At 42.6% G+C, this 24,696-nt stretch overlaps 2 protein-coding genes across 2 annotated transcripts in view; both read right to left on the bottom strand.

Annotated features, from left to right (window-relative positions):
* Window positions 1–2,912, bottom strand: part of Adam17 (ADAM metallopeptidase domain 17) — a 44,049-nt gene extending 41,137 nt beyond the window's left edge. Inside the window, 1 exon segment of the mRNA NM_001243992.1 lies at window positions 2,725–2,912. Within this exon segment, the coding sequence (NP_001230921.1) occupies window positions 2,725–2,821 (97 nt within the window). The 5' untranslated portion in view covers window positions 2,822–2,912.
* Window positions 2,913–12,749: 9,837 nt separating this feature from the next.
* Window positions 12,750–24,696, bottom strand: part of Ywhaq (tyrosine 3-monooxygenase/tryptophan 5-monooxygenase activation protein theta) — a 28,259-nt gene continuing 16,312 nt past the window's right edge. The window contains exons 3-6 of the mRNA XM_027424692.2: window positions 19,730–19,853; window positions 17,798–17,961; window positions 17,045–17,140; window positions 12,750–13,829 (exon numbers count right to left, since the gene is read on the bottom strand). Coding sequence (XP_027280493.1) covers window positions 13,770–13,829; window positions 17,045–17,140; window positions 17,798–17,961; window positions 19,730–19,853 — 444 coding nt within the window. The 3' untranslated portion in view covers window positions 12,750–13,769. The remainder of the gene's footprint in view (window positions 13,830–17,044; window positions 17,141–17,797; window positions 17,962–19,729; window positions 19,854–24,696) is intronic.

The following is a 24,696-nucleotide window of genomic DNA, read 5'->3' as shown; positions in this document are numbered from 1 at the left end:
CTTGGAGCCTTGCACAGAAAGGCGAGGCAGGCACTGTTCTACTGAGCTACATCACCACCCTAAATTTTTTAATTGATGGAATTAAAATTTTTGATTTCAATTTTTTAAAAACTGGGTCTCAGAAGAAAGCAGTCATTTGACATGTGCAGGACGTTATGAACATAAGCCCTGTGAAACCCGAAGAACGACGTTTGTTTGTTAGTTCATGACACTGTTGCTTAACCTAACCCAACTATTATTTATACATGGTTGTTCAAGACCAACAGTTTCATAGTTTAAGGACATAGGGTTTTTTAAAGTTTTTTTTTTTTTCATTAACCTGCTTGGTTCTATATTTAGGCCATAAATGTACTAAATATTGATTAGGTATATAATTTTCTGAAGGGCGATAAGGACATAATAAACAGAAACTTGGCTTTTATGGTATTCTGTAGGTCACCAAAAATGACTTCAGGAACTGTTATGAATTACATAATTTCGGAAAATATATGAGTCATATCAGCTTAGTCATGATATCATAGTGAAGTTGCAGCTGGGGTGTAGAAGTCTCACTTTGATTTCAAAACTGTTTTTCCTTTGTGTTACTTTGAATAAAAGAGGATGTAGTGGGTGGAAGAAGTAGGTCACAGAATTTGTGTTTGAAACACTTTGAAATTTACCTTGAGTTCATCAGCACCACACACGCAAAAACACACACACACACACACACACACACACACACACACACACACACACGAATAGCATTTGCCATAAGCATGTCCTAATGCATTCCATGTGGTTTTACATGTGTCTATTAGGTCTTTGAATGAGTCTCCTTCCACCAAGCCACCAACTTTGAAAGGTGATTATCATTTATCTGTCTCCAACACCACCTGTAAGTATTGGAAACCCCAATATTAGTTCTTCAAATTTTAGATAAAGAGATTATACCTATGGGTGTTTTTGTTTGTTTGTTTTTGTTTTTCTGACATAGATGTGCTATACTTCCCTATTAAAATTTTTTAAAAGAAAGAAAGCAATCGAAGCATTCTGGAGGCAGAGGCAGATCTCTGCCTTCAAAGCCAGCCTGGTCTGCAGAGCAAGTTCCAGGACAGCCAGGGCTATCTGGTGAGACTCCATCTTAAAAATAAATAAAAATTTAAAAGTCCTACGACCTACAAAGGTTGCTGAGAATATACCTAGAAATAAAGTAGTATTCCTCTACACTGCATGATTCCCTAGGATCCATGCTTTTCTTTCCACCTGTGGACAGGAGAATGGTAGCAAACTGTGTCAGAATGGTGCAAAAAAAAAAAAAAAAAGAAAAAGAAAAAAAAAGAAAGAAAAAAAATCACCTCACTGTCTCAAATGCAAGTTTATTCTTAATGGCATTCTTAAAATGAAGCATGTTCTTGTGCTCTGCTATCCATCCTGAAAATTTTTCCTTCAGTTTGTATCAACTTAGATTTCAGCACTTCCTAACTAGCTCCTTTGACTTTCTTTAAACTTGTCACTTGTGATTCATTTTAAAATGCAAGCACACACAGGAAGTTATTTGGATTAAAAAAAAAAAAGTACAATGCATTCAATGTCTGCACCAGTCAATTACAACCTCTGTTCAGTAAATAAGATGTAAACACAAGGTAAAAAACAGACAGGGCTGGGCATGGTGGTACAAGATCTTTATTTAACCCAGCACTTGGAAGGCAGAAGCAGACAGAGCTGAGTTCGAGGCCAACCTGGTCTACATAGCAAGTTCCAGACCACAGAGCTACATAGTGAGGACCTGTCTCAAAACATAAAGAAAACCCACAGGGTTTCAATCTGCATAATAAAATACTACAATGACAAGAACTTAACTTCACACAATGGGAAATGCACTGTTTCACCCTTTGTTACTGGTTAACTGAAGTGTCTTAAATGGCAACATTTGCAAGCTAAAGATTCCTAAAATATCAGTTTTAGGAATCTATCCTATCACCAAACTTGACACCTCTAGCACGTCCATCCTTACAATCCGGTATCTGCAGAAAATCTAAGCAGGAACCCTCCAGTTTCTAGGCTCAAAACTGTTTAAATAAGTCAGCCCTGGTAATCTGTTTAAAACTGCAAGGAAAGCTTCATGGTGGCCAGCAAATCCAAGAGTTGGTTTAGGACATTGTAGCCTTGCTATCTCCACCAAGCACCTTAACAAGTGCTTAGGGATTATCTGGAAATCCAACTCCAAGATTCCAAATCAGAAAATGCAAATGAAACTACTTCAGTCGGCGCCTTCCAACCAGATTACTGCTTAAGTATCTTCTACAGAAGAAACTGCAGTTAGCGTTTGAGAGCCAGCAAGTGTCGGGGAGCTTTGGGCCCGTCCTTTCTTCCAGGGTCTTGCTTTGGCAGAAACAACACCTTAGACTCACTTATCAGCAAGCCAAGGATCTCGACCTCTCACACTCCACACAGGAACCATCCACATGCTTATACCTCCACAAATGCAAACCTAGGCTACCTGACCCCTGCCAGGCCCTCGGTCCCGGTCCCAGGTGAGACCCCGTCCAGGAGATCCTTCCTCGCGGAGAGACCAGCCCAACTCTCTTCTCTCGCTAAACCCTGAGCCACACCCCCTTCCCACACTGAAAACTTGGAGACTCGCCACTGTCGCCCAAGACCCCGTCCCCAGCGCCCCCGGCGTCCCGGCGCGTGCCTCCAAGCTTCCCGGGCCAGCCGTGGCCAGTTTGCTGCCCTGGCTCTTACCAAGTCGCGGGTGGGAGCCAGAGCCCGGTTCCTCAGGAGGTCGGGGCGCCAGGACGAGGGGCACCAGAGTGGTCAGGAAAAGGAGCCGCTGCCTCATGTTCCCGTCCGCCACCTCTCCGGGTAACCTCAAGAGCGTTCGGGAAGCTGCTCACATCGGGAAGGGGAGGTGATCCTCCCGGCACTGCCCCGCAAACTTTCTCCGCGCCGCCTACAGGGGAAGAACTAGAGCGACGCTCCGGGCCCCGGAAGTGCGGGCGGGGCTCGCTGAGAGTAACTCAGCCCGCTTCCGGCCGCAGCGGCAGAACCCCCGGGCTGCCCACAGCCGGAAGTAGGGGGTACCGCGCGGCATTCTGGGAGGCGTGGCTCGCCCCGCCCTGGCACGGGCTCGTCGCCATCTTGGGGGCTCCGTTTCTTCCTGGTCCCTCTGGGGCCCTGGCTGGCGCCTTCCTGGCCGTCAGCTCGGGACGTCCTGAGTCGACCCGGCACAGTCTCGCCTCTGTCCCCGGGTGACCGCGGGTTAGAGTCCGCCTTAGCGTCCTGATTGAAGGGACTGCAGTGTGGCCTCGTGTCGCAGGCGCTGGCGACGGGATGGGGGCGTGAAGCCCGCCACAGTGCGCTGGGGGCGAGCCGCCGCCCCAAGTCCTGCAGCCCGAGGCCAGGCCTCCGTGGTCGCTGAAAATGCCAAGGGACTGACTACGTAGGCTTCTGGGTGGGTGTACTTTGATTTGCTCCTTGGTGCCCCGGCAGAGGGTCTCCGGGAACCGGAATCCTAACCGGTCTCTCTCCTGTGATCAGGAGCGGCCATCAACCCCAACTCGAGTACTTTCCCCACTCGATCCCTCGGGTTTGCAGTAGTTGTGTTTTTGCACTAAAAAAAAAAAAAAAAACTCAGTGCAGTCAAATTTCAAGTTGTCTTCCTGAAAAAGCTAAACAGTGATTTAAATTTGTTCCTTGTGGAATGTCCCAGTTAAAATCTTGCATAATTTTCAACATTGAGCTTGTGCGTTTTGTTTTGGTTTTGTTTTTGGCATATTAGCTAAACCCAATCCATACATCTGAGATATAAAATGCTTTCAACTAGACATACACACACATTCATAACATACCTAGTCAAAAAACAAGAAAAAGTTCACCCCATAAATTAGATGTGAGGGCTGTGTATGGCTTTTTAGTGATCGGAATCTTACGGTAGTTTTGAGAATCTAGTTAACACACTTGAGGACATGGAGCTGTAGGTTATATTTTTGTGTTCCTTGCAAGGCCCTGCTCAAAAAAGGCAATGAGCTATGTTTAGTAAATGCTAGTTTGGTGGTTCTCAACCCTCCTGTGCTGCAACCCTTTAATACAGTTCCTCATGTTGTGGCCCCCAACCATAACATTATTTCGTTGGTACTTCATAACTGTAATTTTGCTACTTCCATGAACAATAATGTGAATATCTGATGTGCAGGGTATCTTAGTGTGTGATGGGGAGGGGGTGTCACAACTGTAGGCTGAGAATAACCATACTGGTTTTTGAAAAGCTTAAGGCCAGGTGGTGGTGGCGGACACCTATAATCCCAGCACTCCAGAGGCAGAGGCAGGCGGATCTCTGAGTTTGAGGCCAGCCTGGTCTACAGACCAATCTCCAAAGTAATACAGAGAAACCCTGTCTCGAAAAACAAAAACAAAAAAGCTTCTAATCCACGATATTCACAGGAAGCCCCAAGTTCTCAGGGTAAGTCCTGATTTTGTTTGTTTTTTTTAGACAGGGTTTCCCTGTGGCTTTGGAGGCTATCCTGGAACTAGCTCTTGTAGACCAGGTTGGTCTCAAACTCATAGAGATCCGCCTGCCTCTGCCTTCCGAGTGCTGGGATTAAAGGTGTGCACCACCACTGCCCAGCTCAGAATGAATCTTTTAAGGGCAAAGATACGATATGTGTCTCTTTCATATAACCAGGTTTTGAATGTTGTTAACAGGTTTTCAGTTAAGGACCCAGGCCACGGTAGAACTGGAGAATTAGAGTCTTCTGTGGGGCCGGCCAATCAACTCAAGTCAGAACTTGGTCACTTTAGACCAATAATTTCAACCAGGCTCCTTCCAATTTATTCTCTTCATTCATACTCTTCTTACATTTAGTTTCTCATGTGGTCCCATCACTCAGCATTCCCGAGGGAAACAGGCATTTCAGGAGGGGAGGACCTCCACAGCGACATGTGTGTGGCATATTACATATGATGCATGGTCCTCTCGAACCTATCCAGGACAGCCACTGCCGGTGATTCTGTAAAATGTGTAAGGGCAGGTGATACAAAGTTTTAGAAAATTTTCTTGATTTTCTTGAAATAATGACTCATTTCTCAACGAAATGGCTGATTTTTTTTTTTCCAATTTCAAGAGAAATGTGATGCCAGTTATAGTAGAATCCAGTTAGAGTAGGTCTGGTTTGCTGGTCCATTTAAACATTTCCAGGCCGAGGATGTCACTCCATGGGTAGAGTGCTTGCCTAGCATGTATGAAGCTCTGGCTCGACCCCATCATCACATAAATCGGGTACTGTACACCTCACCTGTAATCTTAGCACTCAGGAGGTAAAGGCAGGGACAAGTTCAGGTCTAGCACATGTGAAACCCTGTCTCAAAAAAAAAAAAAAAAAAAAAAAAAAAGCAAAGAATATGTATCACTAAGACCCCTTGAACAGTTTGTACCATGCTTGTTTTCTAGTTTTCTTTCTAAAAGGATCTTAGGGTTTTGTATGAACTGGGTTTGAATTAAAACATTGGAAATGAGTTCTTGGTACATGAACCTTGCATAATCATATTTGAAGGTATCTTTGAGTCAAGAATTCATATTTTTTAAAAATTATTTTATTTTATATGCATTGGTGTTTTGCCTATATATCTATGTGAGTGATCGGATCCCCTGGAACTGAAGTTACTGACAGTTGTGAGCTGCCATGTGGGTGCTGGGAATATAAGATAATTCATATTTCTTGAAGCTTTACCAACTTTATTCAGCAGCAAAAAAGAAAATTCCCAAATTAAGGAATTATTAGCATCTTAGAAATAGTATAGGCTCTGTTACAGGTAGGGTAAGATATGTAAATGGAGCTTCAAGGGGGCTCATTGGTAGATACTTGCTATAAAACCTGATAACCAGAGTTTGATTCTCATGACCCAAGTTGTTCTCTGTAGGGAACAAGTAAAATCCTGAGTGAATGTGTTGTTTGACATAGGCCTGGCCATGTCAAGGACCCCAATGCTTTAGCCCCATTTGAGTGGCAAAACCTTCATCAGGTCCGAGTGCAGACGTTGATAGTGTGCAGAAAATGTCCACTGTAGCCCCTGTCCTGCAAATGTTTACAGCACCTTTACAGAAATGAACCTGCTTTAATGCTGTGGCTTCTCCATCAGAAAGCCCAGGCCACTCAACGCCAGCTTTTTAGTGTCTGTCCTCTCCCCATTCCCTCACTGTCCCAGTTAGGTCGATCCCTGGTGCCACACATGCACGGTATTTCTCCCCCACATGTATGCATCATGCGTGTACACAAATGTTATACCAGCTGTTTCTCTAGGTTTTTCTTCTTGGAGATAGGGTCTCAGGGTTAGGGTTGTCCAAGATGACCTCAAACGCCCTAGTAACCAAGCATGGCCTTGAAATGATCTTCCTGCTTCCCCAAATGCTGGGATGATAGGTGATTGCCACCAGCCTGGCTTACTAATAACCAGTGCTGGTTATTAAACTCAGAACATCATGCATGCTAGGCAAGCACTGAGCTACAGCTTCAGTCCTTTCTGCTCATTTAGATGAAATTTTTAAGATTATTATGTATACAGTGTTCTGCCTACATGTATCCCTGCCTGCCAGAAGAGGTCACCAGATCTCATTACAGATGGTCGTGAGCCACCATGTGGTGCTGGGAATTGAACTCAGAACCTCTGGAAGACCAGCTAGTGTTTTCCAACACTGAGCCATCTCTTCAGCTCCCTAAATGAAGTTTTTTAAATCACTGTTCAGTATTTGTGGGGGTAAATAATATTACAGAACCAGATATGTGGTGTGGTTCTAACAACTACAAGTACTACTTAAATTGACTCACAGTCTATCAACTGAATGAATTCATAACATAGGGTAAGATCAGTAAATTTCAAATTTTTTTTTTTTGTCCTCATTAAAATTTTTGCCAGGTGTTGGTGGCTCACGCCTTTAATCCCAGCACTTGGGAGTTCGAGGCCAGCCTGTTCTTCAGAGCGAGTTCCAGGACAACCTCCAAAGCAATACAGAGAAACCCTGTCTCGAACCCCCCACCCCCAAAAAAAAAAGTTTTTTGTTTTGTTTTTTGAGTCAGGGTTTCTCTGTGTAGCCCTGGCTGCCTTGAACTCCTGGATCTGCCTTTTTCTGCCTCTCGGGTGATGGAACTAATGGGTAAGTTTTATTTGCATTGTGTTTGTGTACCATGTACGTGCTTGGGGGCAAGAAGGTGGCATCAGATCCCCTGGAACTGGTTACAAGTTCTGAGCCACCAGGTGGGTGCTCTTACCTGTGCAGCATCTCTCCAACCCAGTAAACATTTCTGATCTTGTTTCTGAGGATCAGGTAGGGCTGCAATGATCTCAAATGTTTGCTGCAGCTGTAGAATTCTTGTCAAACTAAAGTCTTCAGCTGGTGGCTTGTGCTCCTATCCATCCCTCTGGGGTTTTCCCCAGTGCGCTCAGAGCATCAATACTGACTTTTCTCAGTGTAGTACTAGCACGCCGGTGAGGCCGAGACAGGAGGATGAGACCGTCCCAAAAGCCTGTCTAAGACTGTTAAGTCCATAGTAACAGAGAGGGAAGAATGTGAGATGGAAGAGTATGTAAAACCTAATTTTGGACGTGACATGTCATTATTTCTACCTCATGTGTATGCTCTAAGTCACACATATGAAGCAATAGTGGAAGAGACCAGTGTGGGAGGAGGCTGACTGTAAGAAGGGTCACGCACATTGTGGTGGAGGGCCCAGCAGTGCTATGAAACTGGAGGTATTTATCTTTAACTGGCAAACAGTAAAAGGATGACCTGGCAGTAAGTGTACATACATTTATAATAAGAATTTCAAACACTGAAGCCAGTTACATTTATAATGAGAACATTACCTAGCAGGAACGTATTTCTAAAAAACTCTTTTGAGAGTAAAAGAATAAAAAGCTTGAAGCCAAGTGTGCTGGCTCATGCTGTCATCACAGCACTTGGGAAGCTGAGGGAGGAATGCCTGGGTTACAAAATAAGCCTATCCCAGACAGCACACCAAACCGCCAAAACCAAACAAATCCCAAAACAATAAACGCTTGAAGGCCAGATGTCACCATACTGTCAGTTTTTCAACCTTGAGAGCTTCTCCACACAGCCCTGGCTGTTTGGTGTCAGCCTCCTAGTGCTAGGATGACAGGCACATGGGCCGGCACACCAAGCTGTATGTGCCAGTTCTGCCGTGCTGTCTTTTATCCAGCATGGCCGTCTTAGGTGTTCTGCTGGCTCTGTATTTTCCCCAGTGGAGCTCTTTGATCCTAAAGCAATGGACTATATTGCTAAATCAAAGATGAACATCATTAGAGTCATAATTTGAACCCTGACTTGTGGATGTCAAAGATTACTTGAAATAGGGACTTATAATCGGGTGTTGGTGGTGCAAGCCTTTAGTCCCAGCACTCGGGAGGCAGAAGCAGGCGATCTCAGTGAGTTCGAGACCAGCCTGGTCTACAAGAGCTACTTCCAGGACAGCCTCCAAAGCCACAGAGAAACCCTGTCTTGAAAAACCAAAAATATTCATTCTGGTGTTTAACTTGGTCTCACACAGCCTAGGTTGGCCTGGAACTCACCAGGTAGTCTAGAAATGGCCTGGAACTTCTGATACCCCTGCTTCTACATCCCCAGTGCTGGAGATACAGACATGCACCACACCTAGTTTACATGATGCTGTGAGAACCCAGTATTCCACATATAGTAGTCAAGCACTAACCACTTCAGCCAGATCAGCATAACACTTAGAGGCAGATCAATATGAACAAAAACAAACATTTTCATGTTTATAGATGGCTCCTTTTGCAAAGGACCTGAGTTAGGTGTTACCAGCACTCAAAAGTGGGTAGCAGGAACAGTCTGTAACTCCATCTGCCACATACACTGAATTAAAATAAAAAGAATAAACCCAACACAAATGAGAACTGCTTTTATAGAAAGCCAAGTCATGCCTGTTATTTCAGATTTTTAAAAATACTTTTACCGAGCAGTAATGGTATACACCTTTAATCCCAGCACTGGCAGGCTGATCTCTTCGAGTTCCAGGCCAGCATGGTCTACAGATGGAGTTCCAGGACAGGTTCCAAAGCCACAGAGAAACCCTGTCTCGAAAACAAACAAAAAACCCTAAAATATTGGGGGTTGGAGAGCTGGTTCAACAGTTAAGAGTACTAGTTTTTGCAGGAATCAGGTTCCCAACACATACACAGGGAGAGGGAGAGGGAGAAGAAAAGGGAGAGGGTGAGGGAGGGAGAGAGAGGGAGGGAGGGAGGGAGGGAGAGAGGTAGGGTGGATTTACAATTCCAAATCCAATTCCAGGGGATCTGACGCCCCCTGCTGGCCTCCAAGGACACCAGGCACACATGTGGTGCACAGACATACACAAAAGCAAAACACTCATACACATAAATTAACTCTTGCTTTTTTGTTCTTTAAACATGGTAGCCTGCATCCCTGGCTGTCCTGCAACTCTACATATACCAGATTGACCTCAAACTCACAGATACCCACCTACCTTTGCCTCCCAAGTGCTAGGACCATAGATATGTACTACCATGCCCAGCTCAACACATACAACTCTTAAGATGACAGCCTCGAACAGCATCTTATAGCTCAGGATGTTCAGGTCAGTGGTTACTACACATATTAGCTATGCAGACATGGAGTTAGGTGCTCTGTCAGAATATATGTAACTTGTGTGTGTGTAGACAAATAAGAAGACTGGCTGCTTTTCCAGAGGACCCAGGTTCAACTCCTAGCACCCATATGGCAGCTCATAACTGTCTGTACCCGTAGGTTCAGGGGATCCGATGTCTCACAAACATGAATGCAGGCAAAACGCCAATGCACACAAACTTACTTTAAAAATCTCATTAACAGGAGAGACTTGAAATCATTTCCATTACTACTAACAGTTACAACAGTAGGCTCCCCTCCACACCTCCTGAGAATAGCCTCTGTGCAACCCAGTCTGAGCCTCCCAAGTGTGGTACAGGTCTGTGCTAACACACCAGGCAAGTAAACTCTTGACCAAACAGAAGCAAAGACATTTCTTCTGAGTCCTGTTTTTTTTTTTTTTTTTTTTCTAACTTAGCAATGGAACCTTCTCCTAGCTTTCCATTATAGAACACTAATTAGAAGCAAAATAACTGCTTAATAGTTTTCTAAGCCTTTCGTTCCCAAGTTAGTCATTTTCTGTGTCCTTGATAATCTAGGGTAATAAGTAGAATTTCACTTTATTAGAACCCTCTAGTCTAATTTAGGATATACAAAACCTTTGGCTCTTGTGTATATCACTGAGCTTTACCAGCAGCCCTCCCCATTTGTCTATTTATTTATTTATTATTTATACAGTGTTCTATCTGCATGTATCCCTGGCAGGCCAGAAGACAGCACCAGGTCTCATTACAGATGGTTTGTGAGCCACCATGTAGTTGCTGGGAATTGAACTCCGGACCTCTGGAAGAGCAGTCAGTGCTCTCCAGCCCAACCAGCCCTTCTTTTGAGCAGGAATTTTTTTTTTTTTTTTTTAAAGACAGGAGGGTCTCATGTAACCCAGGTTGGCCTTGAACTCACTATGTAGTTAAGGATGGCCTCTGTCTCCAAAATACGGAGGTTACAGATGTGTGCTACCATACCTGGCTGAGAAAGGGTCTTCTTGCCTCTTCGGAAGCTAGCTGGAATCATAGGTGCTTGCTACCATGCTCAACCTATTACCCCTCCCTTCTAATACCTACAATCCTCCACACATCTGGAAATTCTTTGATGTACTTTGATTCCTGATCCTCACAGGCAAGGATAGGTTGTGCATCTTTTATAGCTAAGGAAAGTGAAATTCAGACTAAGGTGGCAGCTGTAAGTTGTGTGGACCAAAGTTCTGATACCTGGTCTCTGAGCCCTAACATCAGTGAGTACATGAGGAAGCCAGAAGGCTTGACTTCTAGGCTATTCTCTCTTCACCACTCCATCAAACCATCTTATACTCAAGTAATTTCAAAAAAAAGTTGCTAGCCTAGCCCTATTTATTTTCCTGGTTCTAAAGTTGTGAGGCACCACACAAAGCCTTGGAAAGAAACTTCAAAAATTCAAGGGCTGGGTATACCGCAACTGCCTAGTAGCATAAGGCCCTGGGTCCAATACCCAGAAATGAAAATTAGAGAAAAAGAAAGCCCTAAAGCATGGCTTTATGTCTCTCACCTCACTCCAAACCCTTCCTTACACTCTCTCCTGAGGAAATATGTCATTTTCCCATTTAATGCTGGGAGACCCATAAACAAGAAGGTCAAAGACACCAGGACTTTATATATTAAGTTCTTCTAAGTGAAGAAGACATTCTTACTTTTCAAAGATTATTCTCTGTGTGTACATGCACAGGAATGACCAACAAGGGCCCCCTAGAGGAGTTTCAGGAGTTCTGGAGACCAAACCCCAATCCTCTAAAAAAGCAGTAAGCACTTTGAAGGTCTGAGCCACCTATACAACCTTGGGACTGAGTAGAGAGCAGAGAGGCCACCCCACTTACCCATCATCTGACTTTACTCACCATTTACTGCTCAACACAGGAAAGTCTCCCCGATCAAATGCACAACAGTCTCATCTTCACTCAAGTATCAGTAATTTAAAAAAGCAGTATCATACAGATTTAAATTCAGGGGAAACAAACTCCCATGAACTGTCTTGTTTTTCTTTCTTTGCATTTGTTTTCAAGGTACTATGGATCAAACTTAGAGCCTTATCAATTCTAAACAAGCTTTCTAACAGTAAGGTGTGTTACTACTCACCATGTAGCCCTGACTGGTCAAACTCAGCTGCTTGCCTCTACCTTCCAAGTGCTGGGATAAAAGACAAGCACATAGTGCCTGACTACCTTATCAAGTATACCCCATCCATCTTCACCTTTTAAAATGCTGTTGAATTTTTTTTTTTCACTCGAGACAGGGTTTCTCTGTGTAGCTTTGGAGCCAATCCTGGTACCCACTCTGTAGACCAGGCTGGCCTCAAACTCAGAGATCCACCTGCCGCTGCCTCCGAAGTGCTGGGATTAAAGGCGTGAGCCACCAACTCTCAGCCCATTAAATTCTTTTTATTCTCTTAAGTTTAAGGAGCTGGGAATGTACCCAAGTGGACACATTCTAGCATGTACAAAGCTCTGAGAGGGAAAGGAAGAAAACGAGTCAAGAGAAATAGAAGGGAAAGAAGAGAGCCAGAGAGCAAGCACACAGCAACTGTTTGTTCCACACTCAAATTTCAGAAAGTAAGATAAACCTACAATGCTATTTTTTAAAATTATGCTGCCTTGAAAAATCATTCCTCAAACTAATAGAGGTTTAAAAAAAATCACAGATACTATAAAAGCAACATGACTTTGAATGTGCAGCTGGTAGACAGAATACTTACAAAGTGGGTTAGCTGGAACCAGAACTCCTGCTCTCAGAAAGCTCATGTAATTGAAGCAACCATTCTAACAGCAGTCAAGGCACTCATCGGAACATGAATAGCTTTTCTAGTTTTCAAATGTCCACTTTATTCCACATGACACCTAACCAGATTATCATTCACATCTGAGGGACAGATGCCCATGAGATAAACTAGAGAAATATAGTTCAATTTTACACCGTGTCAGGCACCCACAAGTGTACGACAATGCAGAAATATGGGTGTGATCACCACTACATTTTACAGAAAAGAAATAGCAATAAATTTCAAAAAGTAGTAGATTCACCTGTTCCCTAAAATACAGGTATGCAACTGTTACAAAGCCGTAATAAATGTTTTATAAAATGTAGTTTTATTTTATGTTACTCTGCTGTTACATAGGGCATAAGATTTTCACAAGGCTTTTTTGGGACTACAGTCAATGATTAGCAAACACAATATAGTGGGTCCCTCTCTCTAAAGAACAATCACTGGACAAACTGGACACCCTCTCACATGTGCACGAATCTGCATGGAAAAGTACTGATTTAGACCTGGACTTGTGTACTTTATTTTCCCTTTCTAGTGTATCAAGAAAGGACATGCATTTTAATTTGCCCAAAGCAATGCTTGTTTTCTGGCAGCAACATGCTACTTCTATTACAAGGTAAAGTGAATACCAGAGCTACAAAGGCAGGAGGTGTAAGTGAATTTTTATTGGGAAGGAAGTTGTCAACTCAAACAGCAGCAAATGAAGAATGCATAAAGGAAATTCCCTGTTGTCACAGACAGACGTAACCTCCAGAATATGTGACATAGGAGACATTTTGATCTGTGACCCAAGACTGGATGCATTAAGAGCTTTCCCATTTAATCTAACACTTCTGGATTCCTACTAAAAAGGAATATGCAGTACGAGTATGGAAAAGTTGCTTCTGAAAGGAAACCCCCGAGGAGGGTCAGAGAGGGAATGTAGAAATCAGGAAGTTATTATTACAATTATTTTAAATTGTAATGTACTACATTTCCATATCTTCACAGTAATACAAAACACAGCCACTTGAAGAACTGGTTCAGATTACTTAAATACCAAATGCACTGTCAGTCCTCTACACAAGTGTCTGGAAGTTACTCGTGTTTATATGAAATGAAGCTATTGATACTTTTCTACAGCAGTAACTGCACACCAGGAAGGCCGAGACAACACAAATCAAGGGATGGAGTTTCCCAAAGCTGCAGTGTGAAAAGACTATAAACAGTTGATCCCATACACATGAATGGGCTTCCTTGCTAGAGGAAATCCAAGTGGAATAAGGAATGGAGATGTAAAAAGGTTTTCTTGAGGGGATGGAGGACGGCACCCTGGACACCTTTAGTTTTCGGCCCCCTCCGCTGCATCGCATTCTTCTCCTGCACTGTCTGATGTCCATAACTACAGAAGAAGAAATAGAGAAACATGGTGAGTTATTACTTTCATCCAGACATTATTTAAGCCCCTCAAGAGAAATCAATCCTTTAAGCAACAGAGGATGATCAAGACAGTTCTTTCTTAAAACTGAACACCATCACCCCTTCATAACATAGCCTAACAGACATATACAAAACCACATACATATACTCGTATGTACTGTGGACAGAGCCACCACCTGCAGGTTCCTTCTTGAGCTGCTGCTCTGACTTCTCTTAAGGATGGACTATGTATGACATGAAGTGAGAGACATACATCCTCTCCTCCCCAAGCTGCTTTGGTCATAGACTTTATCATAGCAGCAGAGAGCAAACTGAGACAGTTTCCCAACACCACACAAGTAGTTCAGCAATAGATAGAACTGTAATTACAGAATACACAAGGAAATGGCTGAGAATTTCATTTTCCATTCTCAATAGTGAAATGCTTTCCTAGAAAAAGAGTATTTAAATATTATTTATGGCTGGGTGATAACCCACACCTTTAATCCCAGAGCTCAGGAAACAGAGGAAGGTGGATATCTGAGTTCCAGGACAGCCTGATCTATAGAGTTCCAGGACAAAGTTACACAGAGAAACCCCTATAATGCCAAAATACACACACACACACACACACACACACACACACACAAAATTTATGAGACTAATAAAGTAAAAACTATACAAGGAGATAATCGTGGTCTTGGTGTTTCTAAGTATATGAAGGGCTAACAGAAAAAGCAGATTTACTTTGCATCGACAGAAATTTGGTTTCTTGTTTTTCGAGACAGGGGTTTCCCTATGGCTTTGGCGGCTTCCTGGAACTAGCTCTTATAGACCAGGTTGGTCTCAAACTCACAGAGATCTGCCTGCCTCTGCCTCACAAGTGCTGGGGCACTGACAGAAATTTAAGCAGGAACAAGTGACCAAGGGTAAGGAGATGTAACACACATACATATGTACTAATTGAATGCTAAAACTAGAGTATTCCAATATCTAATTAAGAATACAAAGAGGAAGTTAAAAGTCAACAGTCAATACTAACTGCAGTAAGTTCAGAAAATGGATTTTTTGAGATCAACACCAGAATGCTACTTTAATCTTCAGAAAAATTAGGCTCTTAGATTATCTTAAATTACTATTAAGATACTAAGATAAACAGCATAAAATCCCCTCAAGAATTATGCTGTAAAGAGAGAACAAATGAAACCAAACCAGTTAAAAGACTAGAGCTAGTCCTGAATCCATGGAAGGCACACACAATCAGTGCACAGAAGCAGCTGTGTACAGATCACACTTCTGTCCTCCTGGGCTGCAGGCTCTGCTGACATCTAAGGATGTCCAGTGCTTCCCTCTCCCTTCTCAGTGGACTCATCATTGGTGTGTAGCTTTATAAAACACAGCAACAACAATCTTCCCTAGTAAAAGCTGTAGCACCACAATCGGAGCTAGGAAAACTGCATTTACACTAAAAGGTGTCATTCCCCTCTGTTCCCTTCTGTTAAGTCTATGATTTACTTGAACATACAAAACAATGTGAGTTCAAGCTTTAGCTTTTGTCAGTTGTCTCCTGCTATAGTTTGGGTCTGAAATGTCCCCAAAGGCCCACATGGTCAGTGTGGCTTGAAAGAGAAGCAGTAGAATTTCTTACAGGAAGTATCAAGTCAGAGAAAGTTGGGTCATTGTGGGAGCGCTCTTGCAGAGGATACTGCGACACACAATCTCTTTCCTGTGGCTGCTAGGAGAGATGTGGACTTTCACCACACATGTTCCCATTAAACTGTTCAACACAACATGGCCAAGTACTACAAACAGAAGCCTTTAAACTCATGAATCAAATGTTTCCTTGTCTTAAAGTTGTTTAATCCCAGGCCCTTTGTCACAGCAACAGAACACTAATGTGCCCTTTATCTCCTTTTTAAGACAAACGGACTTCAACTTACAAGCAGAGGTAGTGTTAACTTAGACACAGGCCACCCTCTTTGGTTTTTGTCAACCTGACACAAACCAAAGTCATCTGGGAAGAGGGAACTTTGAGGGACTACCTCTATAGGGTTGGCCTGTAGGCATGTCTGTGGGGACATCTTTTTCCAGATAGGGTTTCTCTGTATAGCTCTAGCTGTTCTGGAACACAATCTGTAGACCAGGCTAGCCTTGAACTCAAGAGATCTGCCTCTGCCTCTACCCCGAGTGCTAGGGTTGGTTAAAGGCGTACACCACCCACCACTGCCTGGCTTGAGGACATCTTGATCAGTGATTAAGAGGGCCTCACCCTGCATTAGGAAACAGCACTCCTGAGAATGTTCTTCTGGTTAATAAAAGAAAGCAGGCTGACAAGTCAGTAAGCAGCACCCTCCATGACCTCCTCTTCAATTCCTGCCTCCAGTTTCCTGCCTTGACTTCCCTCTATGATGGACTACAAACTCTAAGATGAACTCCTCCATCAGATATTCAAATACACAGGGTTCACAAAGTAAACTTAAAAAATTTTTATTAAGCCTTGCCTGGCGTTGGTGGCGCACGCCTTTAATCCCAGCACTCGGGAGGTAGAGGCAGGCGGATCTCTGTGAGTTCGAGGCCAGTCTGGTCTCCAGAGCGAGTGCCAGGATAGGCTCCAAAGCTACACAGAGAAACCCTGTCTCGAAAAAAACAAAAAAATTATTAAGCCTTTATAGGTATAGGTATTCTATCTACATAACATGTGTGTACAGTGCCCATGGAGGTCATAAGAGGGCCTTAGGTCCCTTAGGACTGGAGTTAGTCCATTGTGACCCACTATGTGTATACTGAGACTTGAATTCAGGCCCTCTAGGAGAGCAACCAATGTTCCTCTCTAGCCTACCAAGTGAACTCTTATTAGAACAAGCTGTTTCTTGTGATTTTAGGAGATTGTAACACCTATAGAACCCCTAATTTGCTATACATAATTTACCCAGAGAAAGGAAATACTAAAATTACACAAGCTCTCTACATAAACTGTTACCAGAATGCTCAACAAAGTCAAATAATAATAATAATAATACTGTTTCCCTACAAGTACATTATCCTTTCTAGGAAGGTCTGATAAAAATACCTTGTCACCATGAAGATCTTTCTCCAAACTTAAAGAGACTATAGCTCTTCTACAACTGCCCCCTTCCCCCCAGGACAGAAGATCAAAATAAAATTACTGTTAAAGACGCACAGTAGTGAAATACTCACTGTTAAGTTGTCTCTAAGCAACTGCATGATGAGGGTGCTGTCTTTATAGGAATCTTCATTCAGTGTATCAAGCTCTGCGATGGCCTCATCAAAAGCCTGGTAAAGTTAACATTCACAGTGAGTAATACCTTCAGTGACAGGAGCTGGTCAGTCTGCAAATACAACTGTGTGTACAGTCACACCGTGCTACAGGTAACACCAACTACAAGTACCGCCTTGGAGTGGCCCGATTTAAGATGTTGTGACAGCTCCTCACTAAAGTCCCTGTCCCCTGGAGAGTTCTTTCCTTACTAAACCTACACTTGCTCTGCTTTTTTTTTTTTTTTTAAGAAAAAGAATTCATAAAACCTGAAACCTGCTGAAAATACTTATAGAAACACATATCTTGGTTCTTTTACAAGATACACAGTATATTAGCAACACTTGACACAATTCTTACAAGCATGGCTTTGAGACATTTGGGGGAATAGATTCCTAGTGCTCAAATACGGCAGGCACTCCTTTCCAGTTTCTGATGCTTCCTCCTAAAGTTACTCTGACTTCTTTGACCATTTCCTTCCAGGCTCTTCAGGCAGACATTACTAATTAGAATCAGAGTGAGAGCACAGTGTTTATAGGGAGAGGAAGTAGGCAAGAAAGAAAACACAATGCAAAAGAAATGGCCTCCCCGAGAATCCAAATAATACTATGCTTAGTATCTCAAACACCCTCAGCCAAAGAGGTACCCTACACACACATACACACAAACCTTACCGTTTTGGCCAGTGTACAGGCAAGCTCGGGATTATTAAGGATCTCATAGTAAAATACAGAAAAGTTAAGAGCCAGCCCCAGGCGGATTGGATGTGTAGGTTGCATCTCTTTCTTGCTTATATCAAATGCCTCTTGGTAGGCTCCTTGGGAATTATCTATTGTTTCTGTAAGTTGGAGAAAAAAAATTAAGACACAACAGCAAAAATATCTATCTAACATATAGCATGCTAACAACTTTAACATATGTACCAGCTGAGTCATTCTGAGTCACCACAGCTCTAGTAAATAAAACCTATGGGGGCCAGCAACACAGTCAGTGGGTAAAGATGCTAGCCACCAAGCTTGACAACACAAGTTTGATTCCTGGAACCCATATGGTAGAAGATGTCCTCTGATCTCTACATATGTGCTATGCCATTCAGGCACACAAACACACACACAAAACAAAACAAAACAAAACAAAAAAAACACAAAAACACCAAATTAAGCAACAATACTTCAGCCCCCTAAAAGTTCAATGTGTAAAGTTGAACCTGGTTGAACAGGCCTGTACTCCTAGATACTTGGGAGAGTAAAACAGGAGAACTGAAGTTTCATGGCCTTCCAGAGCTACAAAGTGAGTTCAAAGCCAGCCTGGAAACTTAACGAAAGCCTGTCTCAAAATTGAAGTGAGGCTAGGATCACAGCTCAGTGGTAGGGCACTTGCCTAGCTAGCATGCATGAGGCCATAAGTTAAATTTCCAGCAAAATAATATTATTAAAATTTTAAAAAGAGCCGGGCGGTGGTGGCGCACTCCTTTAATCCCAGCACTCGGGAGGCAGAGCCAGGCAGATCTCTGTGAGTAAGAGACTAGCCTGGTCTACAAGAGCTAGTTCCAGGACAGCCAAAGCCACAGGGAAACCCTGTCCCAAAAAACCAAAAATAAATAAATAAATAAATAAATAAATAAATAAATAAATATAACTGGAGATACAGTTTCAGTGGTCTTTGCCCCAGCACACACATACATGTAACATACAACATCCTATTTCTATGTTCTATACATAATGTTATGAGAAATATAGAATAACTGATTAAATGTATATAAATTGTGGAGCTAAACGTTGGGCAAACAAAAACAAAAGATTAAGCCTACTTGTAATGGCTTTTTTTTTTTTTTTTTTTTTTTTTTTTTTTTTGGTTTTTCAAGACCGGGTTTCTCTGTGGCTTTGGAGGCTGTCCTGGGACTAGCTCTTGTAGACCAGGCTGGTCTCGAACTCACAGAGATCCACCTGCCTCTGTCTCCCGAGTGCTGGTACTTGTAATGTCAAAGCGTAATTAGAGTTCACCCATGAGCCTTTTTTTTTTTCCTGAGGCAGAGTCTCACTATGTAGTTAGTCCACAATGATCTGACAACCCTAATGCTACAGCCTCCTGGTGGGACAGACCCATCATTTAAGTTGCAAAGCCACCTATAAACTCTTGTCCTAAATGCCTCCATTTATCTGTTATGGTTTGATTATGTAATGCTGTCTAAGACACACGTGCTAAAGATAGGCTTCTGAGTTTGTGTGACTTTTAAGGACTACATCCTGAGGGTGCTGACCAAATCAATGACCAGTCCTTTGATGGGTGGCATTATTGGGAGGGGGTGGAAACTAGGAGGTACCCTGAAGGGCTATACCATGTCTCTAGCTATCCCAACCCTCTTGCTTCCTGGCAGCACCAAGGTGTCCAGTTCTGCTCCATCATATCCTCAAGTCTGCCTACCTCAGTGTCCACATTAATGGAATTAGTGAACCATGAGCCGAAATTTCCAAAGCCAAAGAAACCCCTCCTTTAAGCTGTTTATTTTTTTTTTTTCTCAGCTATTTTGTCTCAGTGACAAGCGACCACCCCTTTCCATTTCCTTTTATAAACTCTGCATTTACCCACAGGTCAGCTATACTTACGCTTTCGATCGTCGCCACATGCTACTTCAGCAAGATACCGGAAATAATCTCCCTTCATCTTCAGATAGAAGACCTTACTCTCTGGATTAGTTGCATTGGCTATTAAATACTTATCCAACAATTCCTAAAAGAAATACATCAAACACTAATGAAAAGCAATTCAGTCACAGACAAGAACTTGTAACAGTATACTTCTTGGACCTGAAGCATGTTCTCACAAACGGTCAAGTTGTTGGACTCACTTTTCTGGCAGGCCTTGCCCACAGTTTATAATTAAAAAAAAAGAAAAAAGAAAGATAAAGAAACTTAGATACACCTATGTTAGTGAGCCATTTAACCAATATTTACTGAAACTGCTTAGGTGCCATGTAAATACATAAAAAAGCCTGAAATAAAATTCATGCTGCCCTCAAGAAGTGCTCAGTTGGTTAAGTACACCATGACTACATCCAAGTTTTGAAAGATGTATGGAAGATGGCAGGGGAAAGTGACACAGGAACAGGCAGGGACATGGAGAAGAGAAGCAGGTAGGGGAGGGCCAACCAAAACTAAAATATATGCAAATGACATAAACCTGATACTTGGTAAGCTAATTTTTTCTTAAATTAAAAAAGTTTGAAGAGGCACCTTGTATGAATGGATAAAGCTGCTCAAAAACCACGTTATCATTAAAAACTCCAGGAGGAGGATACCTGCCTGCAAACTGCCAGTCAGGTAAAACCCTGTAGCTTCCAAAAGAATACAAGCAATTGCTACTGGAATTGATTGGCATCAGAATTAGAGAGTAAGACCCTACTGTTAGAGACAATGCATGCTCTAAACACTGGAAGTACTTGTTAGCTTTTTGTCATTTGGGAAGAAAGAATCTCAATTGAGAAAATGCCTCCAACAGACTGGACTGTAGGCATGTCTGTGGGGGCAATTTTCTTGATTAATGATTGATGTGGTAGAGCCCAGCTCAGTAGGGGCACTGCCAACCCTAAGGCAGATGGTCCTGGGTTATATAAAAAAGCAAGAAGAGCATGCCATGGAGAGTAAGCCAATAAACAGTGTTCCTCTATGGTCTCTGATTCACTTTCTGCCTTGAGGTTCCTGCCCTGACTTTCTCAGTGATGGAGTGTGACCTAAGAGTTGTAAGCTGAAAGAAACCCTTTCCTCCCCTCAAATGGTTTTGGCCAGTGTTTTATCAAAGCAACAGAACCAAGCTAGCACACAGGACTAAAGCACTCAAACTGGAACTACAGTGGAAATGTCTTCCCTGCTGTCTAGTTCTCACAGTACTAGAAGGGTTATACAGGCTGCTGGGGGAGAATTGTCACCCAATACTACTACTTAGCTTTACTTTCTGCCTGCTATTCCACTTGACAGCAGGGCAAGATGTTCCCACTGGAGCTATAGTGACAAGTCTGCTATGGAGGTAACCAACCACTTTCTGTTTAAGAAGTCAATCCAACTCCACAGTAGCGAAGTCACAGGTCCTAGTGGGGAGGCTACAGTTAGTTATTTTCCTAAAAGGACATGATGTGCCTGTCAAACTGCCTTCTAAATAAATACTTTTGTCACCATACAGTAGTGTTGCTATCAGCCTTGGCAGAGAATCAAAAAATTGGTCAAAATGCTGAGAATAAGTGAGTGAAATGTTCATCTATAAACAGGATGTCTATACATCGCTCACTCCAAGGCTCAGGGAACATGACAGAAGAGGGAGAAGTCAGAAGCCAGAGGATAGGGTCAAGTGTTGTAAAACACTGTCTTTCAGTCATATAACCAACAGTACAAGATGTGACCCAAGAATATCTTGTCGTGATGGGGAAGGGACTCATAAGTAGCTAATGGCTACGAGGGGAGAGATATTTTCTTCAGTGGTATAGCTACCAGTAAGGTACCCACGCTCCTGGAAGCAACCCCAGTGAAGCATGCTGGGGTCATGGGGGGTTCCTGATGGGATGATGGTTCAGTGATTAAAAGCATGCATATTGCTCTTGCATAGGACCAGTCAGTTCCCAGCACCCACAACAGGCATCTGAGTCTGTAACTCTAGCTCCAGGGAGACCCAATGCCTCTGGACTTGAGGGACACCTTTACTCACATGCACATAATGACACACAGATGAACAATTAAAAATAATAAAATAGATATTTCTTAAAAGTAAAAGAAGATGGGAGACCACAAGTGAGGGTGAATATCATCAAAACATACTACATACAAATGTGAAAATGGCACAATATATCATGTAAATGAATACAGAGTTTTTTGTGTTTTGTTTTTTAAGGAAAAGGCTGTTTAGGGAAGGGTTACCTAAGTTAAGCTGGGCACAGCATCATCATCTGTACTCCAGCTACTTTGGGAGGCTGGTACAGGAAAGTCGCCTGATTTCTAAAGCTTGAGATCAGCCTACACAACACAGTAAGGCCCCCACCCCAACTTAAAATAAAGGGAAGGGGGGGCAATAATGCACTAAGAAGAAAAAGAAGATGTGGGTGTCATTTTTAAGAGACAACACAAAATGTCTAAGACATCAAATATGAGAAAGACCAATACAAACAGCACAAGTAATACACTGTGGTTAAGAATGGTGGCATTCACTGACCTCTGCAGACAAGTGTCTGTCCAAAAATAGGTAGGTACAGACAGGATCTACAGACTACACTTAGAAATGTATACGACTAAACCATTAGCTTTATCAGAGCAATGCACTACGAACCCTCCCACAATATTTACTTATTAATTTACTTATTTGTCTATTACTTAGAGACAGTTTCCTTATGTAGCTTAGCCCTGTTCTAGTCCTCAAGGGATCATAGGTGTATGTCACCATACCTGACTTGCTATGTTTTTTTTTTTTTTTGGGGGGGGGCTGGGTGGGTGGGTGTCTAGACAGGGTTTCTCTGTGTAACAGTCTTAGCTGTCTTGGAACTAGCTCTGCAGACCAGGCTGGCCTCAAATTCACACAGATTCTCCTGCCTCTGCCTCTGCCTCCTGAGTGCTGGGACTAAATAAAGGTGGGTGATACCACCGCAGGGCTTTTGGCTGTCTTTTATCCCTGATTTCATACAATGGTATCTTCACTAAAAGCAATGACCTAAACATAAGTGTTTGTACTGACTAAAAACATAAATTCACAAAAGATAAATGATTCTCTTTAGACTATCCATTTTAAGTAATTTAAAAATTAGTCTCATGAAAATATTATGGTATCAACACATAATAGGTGCTCTCTGGGAATAAAACCAACCAAAAGAAGTCAAAATCTGCCAGGCGGGGGTGGCGCACGCCTGTAGTCCCAGCACTCAGGAGGCTGAGGCAGGTGGAAAAAAAAAAGAAGTCAAAGCCTAGGATAACGTCATGCTAAGAGGTCAGAGAACATAAACTGACCAACTCCTTTGCCTCAGTTCATTTTGAGAAGCTGAGCTAAGAACAGAAGTTCATGCATGCTTGCATTCCTGAAAAAAATACCAGATACTATCTGTTAACAAGCTGTAAAGTGCCAACTATGATGCAAAATTGGAAAGTCTGGAAAATAACCCAGAATAAGACTTTTTTTTTTTTTTTTGGTTTTTTGAGACAGGGTTTCTCTGTGGCTTTGGAGGCTGTCCTGGAACTAGCTCTTATAGAGCATGCTAGTCTCAAACTCAGAGATCCACCTGCCTCTGCCTCCCCAGTACTGGTATTAATGGCGTGAGCCACCACTGCCTGGCCATCCATGCATTGTTTTTATTTTAACTCATATTGTAAAGTCTCCAACCAGCAAACTGCAGGACCCTGGGAGGTTTGGAGGACTTCCACTGGGGCTCTCTCTAGCACTGGCAGTGTTACTTGGCTGAGGGGTATAGAAAACAAGTAATATCAGAGAGCTGTAAGATATCACTGTCATTGTCACTGCACTACTCACAACTGCAAGATGGTCTGGTGACTGAGACACTCTAGATCATTGGATTACTGATCAAGTGTCATTAGCCACAAGCAGCTTCCATAGCACCTTTGCTCCATCAGAGGGGCTGGAGAGATGTCTCAGTGGCTAAGAATGCTTATTGTTCTTGCAGGGGACCCAGGTTTGGCTCCTGGCACCTACATGGTTGCACAACTATCTGTAACCCCAGCTCCAGGGAATCCAATGCCTTCATTTGTCCTCCACAAGTACCCCCCCCACACACACGTGTGTGTGTGTGTGTGTGTGTGTGTGTGCGCGCGCGCGCGCGCAATACAACAAATTTTTTAAACCTTTAAAAGCTTAAAGGGAAAAAAAAACTTGCTTCATCAATTCACTTACACAAAATGCACTAAAACTTCATAACACCAAGACAGCCTCTACTACTTAGGAGCAACTAAAAAATTATTTTTATTATAACATGTCTCATGTATACTGGTACCTTCAGAGTCCAGAAGAGGGAGCCAGAGCCCCTAGAGTAAGAGTTATAGTTGGTTGTGAGCCTCCTGACATGGGTGCTGGGAAGCTAACTCCACATCCCATTAGAGTAATTGTTCACAAGGGCTGAGTAATCTCTCTAGCTCCCAAGAGCAGTCTGAGCAAATAAACAGATGTTAACTGTAACAAACAACTCTATATATTAACCTCATCCATGCCCTAATGATGGACACACCTTTGATAGACACTTTAAAGGATCTGTCACTTCCTTCCTTTTCCTATTAGTTCTTTCAAACAGCGCTCCCTTTAGCTAATAGTAAGGCTTTCTTAACTATCTTAAAATGAAGCTGGTACGTAACATACATCTACACAGATAAAACAATACAAATTTCACTGACATTTCATATATCCAAACCATAAACACAGTGTAACCAGATTTACTAAGAATTACAAAGAATGTAACTTTAACTACCAACTTGTTCCAAGTGTCATGAATGACCTTGGTACAAAACATGCACAACCGCTTCATGTATTTTTTTGTTTTGTTTTGTTTTGTTTTGCTCTCTCTGTATTGCTTTGGAAGTTGTCCTGGAACTCGCTC

The sequence above is a fragment of the Cricetulus griseus genome, chromosome 7 (genome assembly GCF_003668045.3).
Source record: "Cricetulus griseus strain 17A/GY chromosome 7, alternate assembly CriGri-PICRH-1.0, whole genome shotgun sequence".
Classification (NCBI taxonomy): Eukaryota; Metazoa; Chordata; class Mammalia; order Rodentia; family Cricetidae; genus Cricetulus; species Cricetulus griseus.
Note: the sequence above shows the minus strand (reverse complement) of the source record. Positions and strands in the feature narration are given on the sequence as shown.